Source organism: Bos mutus, chromosome 29, assembly GCF_027580195.1.
Source record: "Bos mutus isolate GX-2022 chromosome 29, NWIPB_WYAK_1.1, whole genome shotgun sequence".
Classification (NCBI taxonomy): Eukaryota; Metazoa; Chordata; class Mammalia; order Artiodactyla; family Bovidae; genus Bos; species Bos mutus.
This window is the reverse complement of record NC_091645.1, coordinates 36,061,898-36,080,452: the sequence shown is the minus strand read 5'-3', so window position 1 is coordinate 36,080,452 and position 18,555 is coordinate 36,061,898. Positions and strand designations below refer to the sequence as shown.

The 18,555-nt window shown below is 51.9% G+C and overlaps 1 protein-coding gene across 3 annotated transcripts in view; it reads left to right on the top strand.

The window, feature by feature from the left end:
• The window catches only part of APLP2 (amyloid beta precursor like protein 2), a 62,611-nt gene that overhangs the window by 39,134 nt on the left and 4,922 nt on the right, over positions 1 to 18,555 (top strand). Inside the window, exons 4-14 of one of the 3 annotated variants that reach the window (XM_070365188.1) lie at positions 600 to 712; positions 1,679 to 1,875; positions 2,462 to 2,679; positions 3,718 to 3,885; positions 6,777 to 6,907; positions 7,773 to 7,847; positions 9,153 to 9,311; positions 9,971 to 10,099; positions 13,242 to 13,341; positions 14,753 to 14,905; positions 16,281 to 16,417. In XM_070365188.1, coding sequence (XP_070221289.1) covers positions 600 to 712; positions 1,679 to 1,875; positions 2,462 to 2,679; positions 3,718 to 3,885; positions 6,777 to 6,907; positions 7,773 to 7,847; positions 9,153 to 9,311; positions 9,971 to 10,099; positions 13,242 to 13,341; positions 14,753 to 14,905; positions 16,281 to 16,402 — 1,565 coding nt within the window. In that variant the 3' untranslated portion in view covers positions 16,403 to 16,417. Of the gene's footprint in view, positions 1 to 599; positions 713 to 1,678; positions 1,876 to 2,461; positions 2,680 to 3,717; positions 3,886 to 6,776; positions 6,908 to 7,772; positions 7,848 to 9,152; positions 9,312 to 9,970; positions 10,100 to 13,241; positions 13,342 to 14,752; positions 14,906 to 16,280; positions 16,418 to 18,555 lie in introns of those variants that run through there. The other 2 variants (XM_005887531.3, XM_070365187.1) reach the window with 2 other exon arrangements.

Here is an 18,555-nt window from a genome sequence, read left to right as displayed (position 1 = left end):
TCAGCTTATCACTCACCCGGGTAAAGTTGTGTCTGCCAGACCTTCCCTCTGCAAAGACATCTCTCCCCATTTTCCATTCACTCTCCACTGACAGTCTGTACCTGGATCAGTCATCACAGTGGTGGTTTGTCTTAGAGTGAGGTGTCTGTAGGTACACAGAGGGCTAAAGTAAAGTTCACCTGTACTTTGGGAGAACAGGCAGTCTCAGTTTCCTGGACATTTTGTTACTTGACGCAATGTGGGCAGAAATAGAGGAGTGAGAGGCTGGGACTGTTGTTGGTGTGAAGTCAGAGGTGGTGGGGAGTCGACGTGTGTGTTTGAGGTCTTGATGGGCTCCTCTTCCCATTTTCCCTGCCGGGAGTAAGGGATGGAGGGTGGGGAGGAGGGAGGAAGTCCCAGGCGTCACGGCTGTGTGTCTGCTGGCCTGGAGCCGAAACGTCCAGTTGGCTCCTGCAGATGAGCTGCAGCTCAGCTCACGCGCGTCAGAGACTGCTCCTGTCTGCACGTGGCTGCGTGACCGTCCCAGTGACCCGCAGTCAGGGTCGTTTTCACCTTGAATCGTGATCAGGTTTGCTCCTGACAAAGCTTCTCTTTTCCAGTGGGTGAATTTGTCAGTGATGTGCTGCTAGTTCCAGAGAAGTGCCTGTTTTTCCACAAGGAGCGGATGGAGGTGTGCGAGAACCACCAGCGCTGGCACACCGTGGTCAAAGAGGTAACGGCCGGCCGGCAGCGTCAGGGGCTGCCGCTCCTGTCAGGAGAGAGAGGAGCGTGTTTCTCCAGAAGAATAATAGTCTTCTTAACTCAGTTTTGTCCCCTTTATCTCATCAAAGTTTACAATTACTTGTGTCTTCTAAGTTAAAAATATTTGGAAGAAGAATAGCTATTTTGGTAAGGAAGTACAGTATTAACAGTCCAGCGCCTGGAGTCAAGAACGTTAAAAGGATTGCTGAGAAGCTCTCGGCAGGGCATCCAGTAAGGCTGCCGCAGACCCCAAGGCCTGTGTGGAAATATCCAGTTACAGAAGATCTGTGTGGACGTGCGTGCTGACGGGACCAGAAGTCATTTCACTCTTCTCTGAGGAGGATGAGCTTCCGTAGCGTGTCCTCCAAGTTTAGTTGGTTTTCCCTGTCGGTTGCCTTTATTTTGTCTAATTATGAAGTAATTTGAATTCCTCACCGCTGAAGAATGCATGTTATTACTGACCACTGTTAACCAGTGTTGATAATGACTCAAAGAAACCACCACCACCACCACCACCCCAGCCTTAATTTTTTCCACCTTTGGGCTTTCATTGTTTTGGGCCAGATAACATGTTCCCATTGCAGGTTAAGCGAAATTTGTAAATCTGTAAAGTAGTAGCGTCACAACTTTTTGGCAAAAAAAATTAATGTGTCCACGAGAAAGGCTTAACTTTGTGATTTAGTGAGGGCTTCTTCTGTGATTTAGTGAGCTAGGGGTGGGGATCTCTGAGCGCACTGCTGAGTCCTGAGAGAGCTAGGGGTGGGGTCTCTGAGCACACTGCTGAGTCCTGAGAGAGCTAGGGGTGGGGGTCTCTGAGCGCACTTGTGTCCTGAGAGAGCTAGGGGTGGGATCTCTGAGTGCACTTATGTCCTGAGAGAGCTAGGGGTGGGGTCTCTGAGCGCACTGCTGTCTCCTGACCATGTTCCCGGGCCCCCAGGCCTGCCTCACTCAGGAGATGACCCTGTACAGCTACAGCATGCTGCTGCCCTGCGGGGTGGACCAGTTCCACGGCACCGAGTACGTGTGCTGCCCGCAGACAAAGGTGGTCCAAACTGCGGTGTCCAAAGAGGACGAGGAGGACGACGATGACAACGACGATGAGGATCAGGAGGAAGACTACGACGTTTATAAAAGGTGAGTTCTGTCCTGAGCCTGTGGGCTGCTGTGGCTGCTGCACCCAGGCTCCTGGCTGAAGCCTGTTCCTCCAGGGCGGGGCCAGCACATCTCACTCGACTGTGGCTGAGCCCAGGTGCACCAGTGGCCTTCATCCACCTGTCCTCCTGGCCACGCACCTTCTTGCACGATCACTCGGCCCCTGCTCCCTGGCGGTCAGCTCCTGATGAGGTGGCCAGGCTCAGGGCTTTTAGCAGCATAGCTCACTGTGAAAGTGAAAAAGTGAAAGTGTTAGTCACTCAGTCATGTCTGACTCCTTGCCAGCCCATGGACTGTAGCCCACCTGGCTCCTCTGTCCATGGGATTTCCCAGGCAAGAATTCTGGAGTGGGTTGTCATTCCCTCCTCCAGGGGATCTTCCCAACCCAGTGATTGAACCTGGGTCTCCTGCATTGCAGGATTCTTTCCCCCCGTCTGAGCCACCAGGGATGGGCTGAACTTATTACTCCCTGCCTCTGGGCTCCGAGGCTCAGAGCAGGGAAAGGGAGTCAGTGGTTCTCTGTGCGCAGCAGTTGGTGGTGACCTTCCTTTTTTGTTGTGACCTTTAGTGAGTTTCCTACTGAAGCAGATCTGGAAGACTTCACAGAGGCAACTGCAGACGAGGAGGACGACGACGAGGAGGAGGAGGAGGGGGAGGAGGAGGTGGTGGAAGACCGAGACTACTACTACGACACCTTCAAGGGAGATGACTACAATGAGGAGAGCCCCACCGAGCCCAGCAGCTACAGGGCCGCCGCGGAGGAGGAGATCACTCATGACGTTAGAGGTAGACCACCTGGCCATCATTTACTTACAATCTATTAATATTCTTTCATTCATTTACAGGCTGCTTGCCTCCCAGGAGGGCGGCTTCATGCCCCAAAAGTGAGGTCAGCTCTGGGTGCTACCAGGTCTGGCAGCGGACTGATGGAGTCAGGAAACTGTGATGTGCATTGTGAGGACTTAGAGAATCAGAGAGACCATGTGGTCTGCCCTCCGGCAGGATTCTCCCATATCCAGCCGGAGATGTTCCCGCCCGGGAGCCCCTTCCTCAGTGAGGCCAAAGTCCCAGGTTTTGGAGTGGACGTCACTTCTTTAGTTCTTTTCCTAAGTGTGTTCCAATCTGTAGGCTGCCCTGCTTGGCCATCAGGGCATCTGGAATTTGATGACCTGCTGGTAAGGGATCAGGGCCCTTTCAATTTCACCGTTAAATAAAAAGTAAATGTTTTAGCCCACTTCTTTGCAGCCCCCTGCTGACTGTATATCTGAAGCCATTTAGGAGCTGAAGAATTGTTTAGGGTTCATCCAGGAGCCGATGACTTACCGAGTCTAGAAGTTTGTGATTAACCTTGGAGAACAGAAAATGTACACTGGCGCTTTCCAGAGGCCTGAGTAGTGTTTACGATGGTGACCGCCACTGAAACTGCCTCTGCACCCGCGCTGCCTTCCTCTGCCCGGGGCGCCCCTGAGACGGCCAAGGCAGGCAGCTGTCCCCACTACACAGACCAGAAATGTGAGGCTCCCGAGCTGTGCGCTGTGGAGTTCCTCCACATCAGCCCTTTCCCACTCTAAGCTCCAGACAGTGCAAAAAGCACTGCTCAGTGTTCTCAGGGCCCAGGGCTCTCCCTTGCCTCGGGAAGGAAGAGGACCACATGCTCAGCGATGGCTGGCAGCAATGGTTGGCCGGGACCCCCGGGTCCCACCCCGTCTTGGCCTTTGCTGAGGTCCAGTGTCACTCGGACCTTCTCCCCTTGCTGGTCTGTAGCTTTGTGAGCCCCCGAAGCCGCTGCCCTGCCCCGCTGACCTTCTGACCGTTTCCACACAGCTGTCTGCTCCCAGGAGGCGCTGACGGGGCCGTGCCGGGCCGTGATGCCCCGCTGGTACTTCGACCTCTCCAAGGGGAAGTGCGTGCGCTTTATATATGGCGGCTGCGGCGGCAACAGGAACAATTTTGAGTCTGAGGATTATTGTATGGCTGTGTGTAAAGCGATGAGTAAGTCCCGTCCGGCGTGCGTCCTGTGGCCGCGTCTGTGTGGTGCTCCCCGCCCACTCGGTGTCACTGTCGGTCTGCCCTCCTCTCTGTGCTTTCTAGAGCTAGCTCTGCTTTTCTGTCGGCAGTTGTCAGCTCAGTTTTCTGTGTCCTGTGCTCGCTGTGGGCCTGGTGGTGGTGGTGGTGGAGGAGGAGGAGGTGATGGTGGTGATGAAGGAGGTGATGGCGGAGGGGTGGTGCTCCCTCCCTGCCCGAGGGGAGAGCCTGGGGCCTGCCCTTTCGGGAGCCCCTGTGTTTGTTGGGAAGGAGGCCCTGCCCTCTGCTGTCAGACGCTGAAAGGCATGAAGGGCACTCGGATAGGCCATGAGTTCTGCACATGCTCATGTCCAGGCTTTGTCCCTCATTCTGGTCTTGAGCAGCCCTGTTGCCAACCCCCACACGCTCGCTAAGGGGTACGCCTGCTCTCCAAGGAGGTGACAGTAAGGACACTTTGGGACGCTGAGAACATTGGAACATCTTCATGCACTCCAGGGAGCCTGCTCTGCAGACAAGCGGTGGTGACTGTTTCCCTAGTATTCTGGGGGACCTTGGGTCACACAGAGCTTTAGGGAACAGGGAAGTTTTGTTTTTTTTTCTTTGGTCACAAAGGAAATTCCACGTTCAGTGGAGTATGGTTCACTCAGACATCAATAGGTTGCTTTTCTTCGTAGTTAGCCCTTTTCCTGTTGAAGATTCTCATCTGGAGCAGTTCTGACCCGGGTGTAGGAAAACCCTTTGACTGGACAGACCCTTCTGCCTTGTGATTCTGACACTCATTGCCAGTCCTGGTCATTTGCTCTAAAGATTTTTGGCTCTAGCGTCTGATGGCTTTTCATTCAAAGGTTTCCTTCAGACCCTTTTGTTCCCTCTTAATATGATATGGTATACTGTTAGTGCTCCCACTGTAGCCGCTGCTCTGTGGAGTTTTTATTTGAAATCATTGAAAAGATGAAAGAAAAAAAAAGAGCCCTTAGGGGACATCAGTGGCAGAAACTTTTTCTTTCAGGAAAGACAGAGCTAGAAATTACAATGATTCTTCCTGCTTTGTTAAACTCCTTAAACTAAGGGGCAAGAAAGCGTTGTTTGTGGCGGAAGCCTGAGGAATCGAGGTCATTAAAGATCATGTTGAACGTGAGGTGCAGTCTTTACCCAAAGGATCAAATGTTGACGGGGCAGTAAGAGACACCAGGCGACGGCAGGTGGTCAGAGCACGAACGGCTTTGAAGTCTGCAGAACCGGAGTCTCCTGTTACTGTGGAAGGAGAAGCAGTGTGTCCGTGCACTTGTGGAGCCCCTGACTTGAGCGCTTTGGAAGATGGTAGCGTCACTGTCCCTTGAAAGGGACCAGCACCTGCGGGTGTGCTGGCTTCCTGGGCCGTTTGCTTGCACACAGAGGGCATGTGGTTCCGGGTCCGAGTCCATTGTCTTCAGAACCAGACCTCCAGGTCTGCTGCTCCTGTGCCCTTTCATTCCAGGGTGGACGCAGCTTGCGCTTATATTATCTTTATCCGGCCCAGTGATATGAACCAAAGGCTCTGTCTCCAACACGTAAGCCTTTAAGCTGCAGGCCTACATCACTGAGGGACGTGCTTGTTGGCACGGATGGACTTCAGCGCTTTGAAATTCTCCTGAGTGTCATGGGGAACGTGGTTTCTGAAGCAATCTATATAGATTCTGACTTAGTGACAGTCTGCAAATTGGCTGTTGAGACCTTATTTAAACTTAATGTAGGAACCAGATATTCTTGACAAGACTTTGAGCCGTAGCTTTTAGGTTTAAAACTCAGTAAGAGGGTGAAAGGGAGACGCTCAGACAGAAGCACGTGGAGTGGCTGGCTGGCTTGTGCTCATGCTCATCAGTTTGCCAGTTGCTCGCACGTTGTGCTAAAGTTACGCGGTTCTGGGAATCAGGTGAGTTTGTCTCCGAATGGAAATTTGTTGAATTTGGCTTCTGCTGTCCACGTGGCTCTCAAGTGTAACCGACAGAACAAGTTGTGTGAGCAGGCTGCCTGACATTCCTCCCTGCCCTGGGAAATCCCCAATGAGTCGGGGTGTTCGGCGTTGCCACAGGTATTTCTTAAGAGGCTAAGTAAACCTGTCGCCTCCAGCTCCTGGATGCGGATAAGCTCCTTTGTGCAGACACTCGCCTGCCTGGGGCCACCAGGAACCTGGACTAGGCATGCGGAGTGTTTGTTCTAATGGGCTGTTCTCTGGGTGGTGGCCGGGTGAGGCCCTCGAGCGTCATGGATGGAAAAGCCCTGAGTGGCTTCACTTTCACGGCAAGTCCTTGTGAGACGTGTTGTCTCTGCTGGGGGCCTGAGCTGAGGGTCCTCCAGCGGGACTGTAAGCTAAGCAGAGGCAGCTGGGGTGTTTGGACATTCTCTGCCCAGTCTGTGTACAGAGAACATACAGTTGAATCAGTGGCCCAGCGTGAGTTGTGACCTAAAAATAGCTGGAGAAAAGGCAGCCTGAGCCCTGCAGTGCCTTTTCACGTCTGCCGTCAGCCCTGTCTCTGGTCAGATGCACTCAGTGACCAAAAGGGTAGGTCAGGTAGTTAATTTTAGGTTTTAAGGTTTCAGGAACTGAGGGAGGGTAAGAAGTGTTCTCTTCTCTGCCCCTGAAGTCCCAAGTAGGTACCTCACTGGTTCTGAAGGTACAGGGGGTGCAGATGGGCCTGGCGGCTGGATTTTGGGTAAGGAAGACAGGGCGGAGTCCCGCCAGATGGGCGCACCCCTCTGAGGTGGTGCCGGACACACCGGTCCCTCCAGCAGGCCCAGCTGGGCTTCGTCCCCGAGCACCGTGCAGCTTCAGCATCAGGCCGGGCCCCGGAGAGAACCGTCCGGTCATTCTGTTTCAGTTCCCCCAACTCCTCTGCCAACCAATGACGTTGACGTGTATTTCGAGACGTCTGCAGACGACAATGAGCACGCACGCTTCCAGAAGGCCAAGGAGCAGCTGGAAATCCGCCACCGCAACCGGATGGACAGGGTAAATCTCGGCCCCTTATCTTTGTGGTGTCAGGGCTTCATAGTTGAAGCAAAGGGACACCGCCTCCTCATGTGAGGCGTGTGAGTGTGAGCGAGGCTGTCCCCTGGATGGGACTGGTGCCCGCCCCTCCCCCAGCTCCGTGATGGTGGAGTCACCCCTCCCAGGGCTTTACTGTTCCGTTCTGCCAGGAGGCACTTCCTGTCAACATTACGTTCTGCTTGTTTTTTTTTAAGTTTTTTATTTCTGAAAAAGGGAACTCTATATCAATATTGTAAGTAGAAAGCTAGTATCATTTACCATTAAAAGAGAGTAACGATACTAGTACATTAAATGAAAGCAGTGTTAGAACATTCTGGCTAGATACTGTTGCCTGCTGAAGGTCTGAGTCTCTGGGTTTCTTTTCCTTAAAGGAGTTGGAAGTGTCAGAGCAACAGGAGCACCACGCAAGTGCAGCTTTCTCCTAGACTTACCCAGAAGGGTTGAAAGAAAACTGAAAAGGGACTATTTGCCAGGTCTGGGCAGCAGCCTTACGTCTCGTGTGTTGGGAGAAACCTGTTACTGTTCTGAGAAGCAGGTGTTAGCCCTCCTCCCCTTTCTTGTGAGGAGACTGAGGCACAGAGTCTGGCAAATAACGCACCCAAGGTTACGGACGAGGCAGCCATGAAACAGGGCTCCCCCAGCAGGGCACTGACGCCAGCACCTCCTGAGGCAGCCGCCCTGGACAGACCTTGAGCGCGTGGGCGCGTGGGCTGCGCGCTCCTTGTGTGCCTTCCCACATCACGTTCAGGGCCCCACAGTATTTTTAGAAAATGGGACCATTGTTCCAGAGATTATCTGGTCATAGTGGCTTTGACCTTTGTTCCAGGTGAAGAAGGAATGGGAAGAGGCTGAACTTCAAGCGAAGAACCTCCCCAAAGCAGAGAGGCAGACTCTCATTCAGGTGAGACGTGTCCTCCAGGGAGGGGCCCCAGGCAGACCCTTCAGGATATGGTCAGAGCCAAACTCCCCACAAGGTGGACGTTGACACCCCCTTTTAATTCAGAGTTCGTGTCACAAGGAGGTCTTCGCTGCTTCGTTTTCCCTCCCAGTGGTGTTCTCTGGAGTTGCTCACCTGCCATGGAGGGAAACCCAAGCCCAGGGCAGAGCACACACACCTTTCATGCCCAGAAGTAACCTCTGCTCAGCTGTGTTTCTTCTCCTCTCCTGGCAAGTCCTCAGGCATCGTCCTTCTTAGGCTGCTCCTTGTTTTCTGCAGAAGTGAATGCTTTTTTTTTTTTCCTGTGGCAGACTTAATTAAAGTCCAAAGCAGAAAATAGAGCTCTCTGATGCCAGTTCATCTCTAACTTTGGATGTAAGAATGTAATCTTAGAACCTCAGCAGCTGCCTTCCCCTTGACTAGAGGAGGGCGTCCACAGGAATTGACAGGACCGATTTGGGACTCATGACACTGGTTGCTGTTTAAGTCAGCTTGTGTTTATGTTTTGCCAAAATCTCTCTGCTCGTGATGTTGAATCACCTTTGCTTTTTCACCAGTAACCTAGAAAACCCACAAGTGTCCCTTTATGCACTCTTTGTGGGGGGGCCTCAGCTCCCCAGCCTTAAATTCTGTCTGCAGACTTGGCCTGGCACCTGCAGGGAGCCTGCCCTTCACCACGTGGTCTGAGTGGTCAGCACCACCTGCCCTGGGGCTGGGCTGTGTGTTGCAGCCTGTCCCCCATTGGTCTGTGGTTTGGGGGCGCCGTGTTACAGTGTGGGAAAGACAGCCTTTCATTTCTCGCAGCGCACATGGAGAGGCCAGGCCTGGGCTCTGCGTGCTGGGATTTCCATCCCTAGAGGTGCTGAGGAGCCTGCATGACACCCAGATTTATGTGCTCTGGTTAGACGGAGAAGTACAGTCAGCCCTTGAACAGAGGATCCACCCCCCACACATGGATATTTTCAGTGGTAGACATCACAGCAACGCTCCATCCATGATTGGCTGAATCCGTGGATGTGGGACTGCACATAGGGAGGGCCGACTATAAGTTAGTTACACAGGCTCTTTGACCAAGGAGGATTGGTGCCCTCAACCCCTACGATGTTCAAGGTCACCTCTAAAAACCCTCAGACCCGACCCCTGCTCCCCCCGAGTCTGCGCCTCTTCCAGGGGCAGTGGGCACAGAGAGGCAGAATGGGGTCTGCCCCCGTGTGCGTGCACGCCTGCAGGGGCATGGATCCCATGTGGTTCCTTCCTTCTTTCTTTCAGCACTTCCAGGCCATGGTGAAGGCGCTGGAGAAGGAGGCAGCCAGCGAGAAGCAGCAGCTGGTGGAGACGCACCTGGCGCGTGTGGAGGCCATGCTCAACGACCGCCGCCGGGTGGCGCTGGAGAACTACCTGGCGGCCCTGCAGTCCGACCCTCCGCGGGTGAGCACGCCCAGCCCTAAAGCCCAGGGTGGCTTGTGTGGGACCACTTCCGGCTCGGGGCCGCCGCAGTGCAGACACAGCTTCCCGTGGAAAAGCAGAACCTTGGGTTGCTAGTCGGTAGTTCCCCAACTTGTGCATTTTTATAGTAGCCTTACTTCCAAAGAATAAAAACATGTGTCCCATGGATGAAGACTTTTGAACCAATTCTATTTTAAATCAGACGATGAGCAAGTTTATATCACAGCTCTTTTCTGCCAGTGCTGTTAGACTTGATCCTTCAGCTCTGACTTGCCTTGCTCTGCGGGGACAGGGTGTTTGTCTGTATCCTCCTTAAGCAAGTGAGGTCTGTCCTGAGTATTTACAGCAGCAGATGCTGAGCTCAGGAAACAGCATAGATTGAGCTAGAAGAGGAAGTGGGCTAGAGGTTCTGGGAAATACTGTCCGTAGAGGATCCTCTATAACTGTGGAACTTAGCTTTTGGTACCTTACTTAGAAAGGTAGCTTCTTATTACTTGGTAACTGAAAGCTTTTCAGAGTACAGGTTTCATTCCTGTGCCTTGCTGAGGCTGACATTCTCAGTGAGTTCTTAAAACTTCACTTTCCTGCCTGTTTTCAGTTCTGTAGTCTCTGGACGTGAAAACTCCCGTTCTGTCTTGCAGCCCCATCGCATCCTTCAGGCCTTGCGGCGCTACGTCCGCGCTGAGAACAAAGACCGCCTCCACACCCTCCGTCACTACCAGCACGTGCTGGCTGTCGACCCCGAGAAGGCGGCCCAGATGAGGTCCCAGGTACGGCAGACGGCGGGGAGACCGCCCTGGCCCGTGCTGCTTGTAATTAGTCCTGGAGAATGACCTTTTATTTCCAGAGACAGTAGGTCCAAGAGCTGGGTTTTGCAAAGGTACAAATGTAAACATATGTATCCCATACTTTTTAATATTAAGTATGTTCTATTTAAATTGTTTCTGGAAGCTTAGAGATGGATAGTTGTATTGGCGAGATACGTCAGTTTCTTTCAGTTTATTACTGGTTAAGGGTACCACCAGAATTAACATTTAAAATCTCTTTCTAGGCAAACATTGAGTTGTCCAGAAAGTTCATTTGGGTTTTTCCATAAGATGGTACAAAAACCTGAACGAATGTTTGGGCCGACTCTATATCAAGCACGTCTTAAAACGGGACTGTCTTGTACAGTTTCGTTGTTGTTTGGATGCCGTTGGGTCCCGTGTCTTGTCCCCTGCTGTATCCCACCAGTCTGTGCAGTCGTCTGTAGGTTGAAAGCAGGTTGTTTCTGGACCCGCTTTCTCGTTCTGGTTTTGTCTGCATACGACTTGAGTTTTACTCTCGTGTTCATAGAAATGAACTTGCCTACAAGACCACTAGCTTCCTTTAAAACAGTTCGCCTGTTAGTTTTCCTAGAGGGCCTTGAAATGATATAAGTGGTCTTTCTCTATTACTTTCCGTATTCTAAATCCAGCGCTCTGCAGGCTGTGGGGACATGGTGTGCACAGGCTGGGAACCTGTCCCCTCCCGCCTCCTGTTGCTTGTGTGGTGTAACTGTGGGGGAACTTCCCGGAGGCCCTGTGTGGTTCCCCTCCAGCCGCATTCACTGCCTGGTTCTGCTCCAGTATCTGACTGCACAGTTGAATCCTTGTGGGCCCTTGAGCAGCTCACAGTTGTGTGGTGTTAGTTATGTGAGCTGTAAAAATGGAGAATTGTCCTTTAACGTACGAGCCCACCTTGGCAGCTGAGTGTTCAGCCAGTGAAAGAAATGGGGCTCCTAAAGAGTGGGGAGGACTTGGGGACCCGGGGCCTCTGCTGGACCTGGAGTTGAGGCTGTGTTTGAAGGTGGACGGGGTAGGGGAGGAGGAGAAGAGGCCAGCAGACTTTGGGCGGCTTCCAGAAAGCTCAGGCCAGGGAGCTTGCATCCTGACAAGAGGTTAGAATTTTTCAGGTCTACTCAATTTTTTTCAGTGTAATCACATTTTTTTCTTTTCTTTTCTTTTCTTTTTTTTTTTAAGAAAACTAGACTATTGTGAAGTATTTTACAGAGAAGCAGCGTGTTTCATGTGGTTAGAGTAGCAGGACAGATGAGACCTCAGTCAGTGTGGTCAGTAAACCTTCGAGCCAGGAGGCAGGTGCCACACGAGTGAGGGCCCCGGGAGGCGGAGCATCTTCTTAGAGCATCTCTGCTGCGTGCTGTTTACCGTCTGCTCAAAGCCGTTAATTCTAGGGCAGCTCAGCCCCCAGATTACACTAGCCTTTGCCTGTTCCCTGTCGTGTTATGTAAAGTCTAGAAAACCCCGAACACGCTGAGCCTCTTAGATCCTGTGCACTTTGGCTTGAGGCATAGGTGATGGGCTGCCGCCTCACTCTGCAGCTCCAGGGGGTCCTCCAAACCCCCTGATGCCCAGTGTCCCTGCCTGCGGTTGGTCTTGTCCTCGAGGAAACCATCCTCTGACTGCGAGTGTCACCACTGCTGAGATCAGACCAGGCAGCTGATGGTTCCCTTTGCATTTGCATTTTTTCTCTAAGGCACTCAACTCGACTCTGGTACTTTCCCATCAATTTACTTGATTGAAAGAATGGCAAGTGTAAAATTAAATTGCTTTCATCCTTCCTTTTAAAGGTCAGAGAGACATCAATCTACAATAAAAGCCTCTTTCCATTTAACTTCAGTTTTTATTTTGACCCTTCACGTTAATGGCTTCAAGCCCATATAATTAATCCATTGGCTCAGAGCGCCCTCTTGAGGAACAGCTTGGTGGCGGCAGGTGTAACTGGTGGGATTAGCCTTCTCGAGGACCTTGTGTGGTCTGTGGCCACCTGCCTCACACTCACTGTGTCATAGGGGCGGAGGTAGCCCAAATCTTATTTCCTCCATAGTGAAGTAGCTCAGTCATGTCCAACTCTTTATGACCCCATGAACTGTACCCTACTAGGCGCCTCTGTCCATGAGGTTTTCCAGGCAAGAGTACTGGAGTGGGCTGCCATTTCCTTCTCCAGTTCCACCATAAAAAGCTCTGAAATTCAGGGACCACTTTAATGACCTTTTCCCCCTCTTTTTTTGGATGAACTACTTTGGAACTTTTGCATTCAGAAAAGAAATGAGCATGGAAGATATGGTAGCTATGTCTTTGTTATCACTCGTTAAATCAGGCTTGTTTATACCTCAGTGTGAAGCTTTGGAGGCATAGCTTGTTTAGTTAAAGTGAAAGTTTTAGTCACTCAGTCATGTCTGACTCTTTGTGACCCCATGGACTCTAGCCTACCAGGCTCCTCTATCCATGGGATTTCCCAGGCAAGGAGTGGGTTGCCATTTCCTCCTCCAGGGGGATTTTCCTGACCCAGGGCTGGAATCTGTCTCCTGCATGGTAGGCGGATTCTTTACCACCTGAGCCACCAGGGAAGCCCCGTTTAGTTAAACAGGAATCACCTGTCCTCTTGCTTACAGTGATAATCATTTCAAGCAGCTGCTTCACTAAGCACACTCCATGAATGGTCCCACCCCACAAATCTACTTTTTAACCAGTGATTTCATTCTTTCGTGACTTCATTTAGTCTGGCCAGTGGTAAAAACCGACCAACTGGTTTCCTCTTTCACTCAGAAAAACCTTCCTGAGTATCTGACATTGTGCAAATGAGGGTTCTTTTTTTTTTTTTTTTTTAAACAATACTGTCGGGTAATGACACTTTTTAAAGTTTCCCTTAACTTGGAGCACTCCGTGTGGATGAATCCTTAAGTCACTGAGTCAATACCCCACTTTCTTACACCGCAGTGGTCAGTGAATATGGGTTGGGGGGGCAAGTCCTACTGCCCCTCTGACCAGCTGCTTTGCTGGAGAACACAGGCCTTGGTAGAGCGGGTGGGTGTCCGGCAGGCCCGGCTGTTCTGGTGACAAAGCCTCCTTCCCCCCGACCTCGTACTCGCAGGTGATGACGCATCTCCATGTGATTGAAGAACGGCGGAACCAGAGCCTCTCCCTGCTCTACAAAGTCCCGTATGTGGCCCAAGAGATCCAGGAGGAAATCGGTGGGTGCCAGCTGTGGGCGTCAAGGTCAGACCATGCCGGATTAGAGAAAGGAGGCTGGGCATTAGTGCACACAGGCTCACGTGGTCAAGTCCTGGGCTGGCAGCCACAGAGCCTTGAGTTTCACTGACCTTGACTCTTGTTACCGGAAGAGAAATCTAGGGTGTGAAGTTGCAAGGGACTGGGTATGCGTCCTCTTAACCCTCCCCTCTGTAACTGCTGGTATATTTCAAGGCACCTGTTCACACCATTCTCAGTTCCTCTCCCTCTTCTGGTCTTTCCCTTCATTTATTCAACAAACGTTTGTCGTGCCTACTGTGTAGGCACAATGCCTACTGTGTGCACAGAGTAGAACGTGCACCAGTAGACAGACCTCCGGAAGCTCACGTTGTAGGAGGAGAGGACAGGAAGATGAGTGTCCATGGTGGGGTGTGTCCTGTGCTGGAGGTGGAAGGGTGGGCTGGGGAGGTGCCTGGTGGTCAGGGTGCCTTGGAGTGCGGGCGGGTGGAGTGAGGAGGGGTGGTCTAGTGATGAGGAGGAGCCCCCTCCCTGCAGAGACCCCCAGCAGGAAAACAGCAAGCACAGGAAGTGACGACTGCAGAGCCTGAAGTTGAGAGATTTTAGCAAAATCAAGGAGTTTGGATTTTATTCTGGGATAACAAAGTCGCTCAAGGGTTTTAAACTGGCGAGTGACTATATCTGGATTATGCTTTTTTAAACAATGTGAATTTTTAAAAAATTACCAGGTTGCTGTGTCGAGGGTTGATGAAAATTGGAAGTCACCAGAAAGCACTTGTAAAAATCCAGGGGAGAGGGGCTGGCTAAGTGCCCTGAGACAGGAATGGGAGGAGCTGGAGGGGTGGGTGGACTTGAAGGGTGCCTTTCAGAGGAAGGGTGAATAGGATGTGCTGATGGGGTGGGTGGGGCAGGGGGTGAGGGGAAGAAAAGCACTGGATATGCCCTGGTTCTGAATGGGTGGTGGGGCCAAACAGTGCCGAGGTACAGCGTGGTCTTCACTTGTTAAAATGGAAACTGCCCTTGGTAAGTGGTCGGCTCTCAGGTAGACAAGCCAGATCTCCGGGCTATAGGGATAAGACACAGATGTGGGGGTCATGATCCATGGATGGTATTTACACCTGTGTCATTGGAGGAAACCACTTAGAGTGAATTGCTAGAGGAGAGAGGGGTGCTCAGGAACGAGCCCTGGGGTTCCCAGTGCTGGGGCTCTGCAGTCTACAGAGTCAGAGGTGCACCCTCAGGTGAGAGGAACAGGTCGTGGCCTGAATTGTGAACTGGTGAGACTCCTGTTTAAACAGAGCTTGCATCCGACCAGATTAGTCCCGTTCAGGCTGTCCTGTGCCAGGAAACAATATCCTTCTGAAAACATGGCTCCTGGGCGTCTGTCTTTATCAGATGAACTGCTTCAAGAACAGCGAGCCGACATGGACCAGTTCAGCTCCTCCTTCTCAGAAACCCCCGTGGACGTGCGGGTGAGCTCGGAGGAGAGCGACGAGATCCCACCGTTCCACTCCCTCCATCCCTTCCCATCCCTGCCTGAGAACGAAGGTGCGTATGTGCAACAGGCCAGCCCAGCAGTGGGACCAAGGGCAGGGAGGGACGTGGTTAGAAAATGGAAATCAGATGAAGGGAGGGGTGGGGGTGTCAGGGGGCTGTGTTCCCTGTGTGGCTCGGGCAGGCCAGGGGATGGGGTCCACCAAGCACCTTCCGAGTGGGGCACCTTCAGAACCTCGGAAGTTTGTGGTGTTTCTCCCTTGTGTAGACCAAAGCCTAAAGCCCTCTGATGTCCGTGGCCACTAGCTGCGTCCAGCGTGTGAGGCCTAGATGTGGAGGCCCCTTTGCAGCTGAAATAGCACTTTGGTGTCCTAGGCTGTCCTTGACTTTCCCTCACGGTCTTGGGAAGTAGGCGATGGGAGGCTCCCTGCTGCATCCCAGGTCTGCAGTGTGCTCTCAGAGCCGTGAGTCTGTACCAGAAATAAACAGGCTGCTGGTCCCAGGCCCTGAGGCCAGGGTGTGCCGTCAGCTTCCGTTTATTTGTCTGCTGCTGTCTCGGCCGATGGCGGGGATGATAAAAACAGTGGCCGCCGCTGTCCGGGCCCCCACACACTCCAGCCTCTGTATGCGGATGCTTTCCTGTATATTGTCCTTCCCAAAATAATGCTCTCAGGAAGGGACTGGAAGTGTCCTGTCTGGGTATCCAGGGTTTAAAGAGCGTCAGTGTCTGCCTAGGGCCACATAGCTCATGGGTGGGAAGGAAGGACTGGAGCCTGAGTTGAGGCAGTCCTGAGTCCTGGGCCCAGACCCAGTGGTGCCACCAGAGCGGCCCAAGAAAGTGGGCACCCAGTTCGGCCTCCAGACCCCAACACAAGCGTCTTCTTCTAAACCTACTGTCTCAGAGGTGCCGACTCAGAACCGCTGAGCCTCTGATAGTACAAGAGAATCCGAGGAAGGAGCCGGACAAAGAGGTGCCGCCTCGCTCCCCAGCCGTTCCCTCACAGACCCCCACCCTTGCACCCTTGCAGGGCTGCAAGGGTCCCTGCTTCAGAGCTTGTTACTGGCGGGGGCATCTTAGATGTTTGTGAACTAGGACCTTGTCTCCTTGGAAAACCACGACGAGGAATAACTTGTGTTTCTGTTACTTTCTCAGGAAGGTAACTTGGGGCTAAGCTAAATGATTTAGAAATCTCACAGAAGCCCTCCCGAGAGACCCAAGACTCCCTGCCTTTTTCCCCTCCCCTCCAGTCTTGCTGTAGCTCTCACGATGCTGTTTGCTTATGGGGAAGTGCAGGCCCCTTTTGTAAGGAAGCATGCTTTTTGTTTATGTTACAGAGAAGGTCTAAGGTAGGAATTTTGAAAGAAGGCGTTTTTTTTTCCTTAATCTCCTCTTGTGCTGTTTTGTTTTTGCTGCTTTCCTTTCTGCTAGACTCTCAGCCGGAGTTGTTCCACCCAATGAAGAAAGGTTGGTTTGTCACAGATGTTCCCACTAAGGCCTTCATTCCCTGCATTTGCCCAGAAGTTTCATGCTCTGCTTCATCCCATCATTAACTTTTTCCACCTCATCCCTTTAGATGTGGCTGTGAGGGGAGCCAGTGCAGCCAGACCTCCGGCACCTGAATACTGAGCAACCAAAGTAGATTCTTCATAAACCCTTTTAATCTGGGTGGACTTTTAAAAGTATATCCAGTTTAAACGGGTTGGTTGCCAATTGCTGGCATAAGTAAAAACACACTTGTGGTCAGGTGGAGAGTCATTTTATTTTACCTCTCTTTCTCTGCCGCTCCCACTTACATCTTTTCCCTTTCTTCTTAGCTGTCCCTTGCTTTTTGTCCATGCCCAGGTGTCTTTGTTTCCAGCTGTCTCATGTCCCCTGAGATGTAGCGTCCCTTTAGGACATGGTAGAAGCTGATGGATGAAACAGGTTGAGACAAGTGAACTCCTGATGTGATAAGTGTCCAGTTTTCAGACAAAGTTAACTGCGTGTGGACACAGGCTGCAGGCTTGCAACCTTGGTCTTGTGTACCCCACTGCGCACACCGGAGGTAGGGGCCTTAACTTTCTTTTCTAGATAAGGCAGTTGAAGAAGCCTCAGCTTCCATGAGTTAAGTCATGAGCTGAAGAAGCAGAGGAGCCAGCATTTGAACCTGGCTTCTTCAGTCTCCCGAGCCCACGGTGCTTCTGTTTCATGGGACGCAGTGTGCCTGCAGCATTTCTGGGTGGGCGGGCGGCCCATCCTGAGTCTCTGTGAACAAGGACGCACAGACTGACTGCTGTGTGCTGCGCCCCGGCTGAAGGGTTGGAGGTGGCGTACGTGTTGGTTTTCAGAATACAAGGGTGTGCGAGCTTGGTTTTATTCCCTTGGGTGTTCCTCTGCGTCACTGGAGGACATTCTTCTGAGCAGCACATGTGTTTAGATGAAGACGAATTTTCTAAAAGTCTAGCTGGCTTTCACCTTTATGCTTCAGCTGTTATTCACTGGAATGGTTTAAACGTTAACTTTTGGTCTCTTAACGTCTCCTGATTATTCATTCTATATAACCAAAGTGGTTTTGGTCGACATTTAAGAAACACATGTCTTGTACCACCAAAAAAAGTGTTAGGACAGTCTGCACATTGGCAGTAGGGCTTTGAGTCCATTGGTTCAGGGCCACGTTTTTCAAATAGGATCCTGCCTTAGGACCTTGAAATTCTGACGAGAGAGAGAGGGATGAGGGGAGCAGTTCGAATCGACTGGGCTTGGTCATGAGCATCTGTGCGCTGAAATACGGCCTTACTGTTTCATTGACGTTCTGAGGCTACAGAAGCCAGCCCTGCTTTAACTCGCCCTCAAATCAAGTTGTGAGACTCTTTTAAAATGAACACTTTGGGGGGAAAGCTGCCTGGTTTCTGGCTGCATTCTAATGAGTGAAGTATCAGCTGGCCAGGGGTTCAAAAGCTGCAGTGTAGTGACTGGAGGCTCTGGGTCCAGCCCAAGTCTGGCTGTGAGCCGGACACCTTTGCCATGGCCAGGCCTCTAGCAGCCCGTGGACAGCGAGCTTTGTAGATTCCCATATCGGCATCTGACTCACCTGCCATGGTCGCCTTAGAATGCCAAGTGTGTTGCCAGGTTGATCTATTTGTAAAAGGTCAGGTCACAGGCACCTATAGCACTGTGTTTGTTATTATTAACAAGACACTCAAAAGAGAGCTGGAAGTCACATGCTTTGGAGCGAAAACTAGAGGATTGCATCTCACTCTTCCTCTCGCTGTCGTTTGGAACGCCACGCGCAGGTGATGCTAGCTCAGGCGATGTCTGACCTTGACAAGAGGACAGTTGACATTCTTGCTCTGTTTATGGAGCGGTGCTGTCCAGCCTGGTGTTAGAATTCTCCCTGTGTAGGAAATGCCTCCTTCCTATTCAGGATGTGATGGTCTGGTCCAGGCCCGGGAGGGTTACAGCATAGTGAGAGACAGAACAAGACCAGTCATCACACACAGTGATTTTTAAGTACCATGACCTGGGAATGTCTCCCCAAAAGATCTGCAGCTTGAAGGACAGATGGGCAGGTACAAGGGAAGGGAGGGCATTTCAGCAGAAAGACGGTGCTCGAGGTGGGCGTGCAGGGGTGACAGTTCTTCCATTCGGAGCCCCGATGGCAAAGGAGCAAGTGGGGATAGTAGGTGCTTGGTGATACCACAGGGGTCGAGGGTTTTTCGGTGCT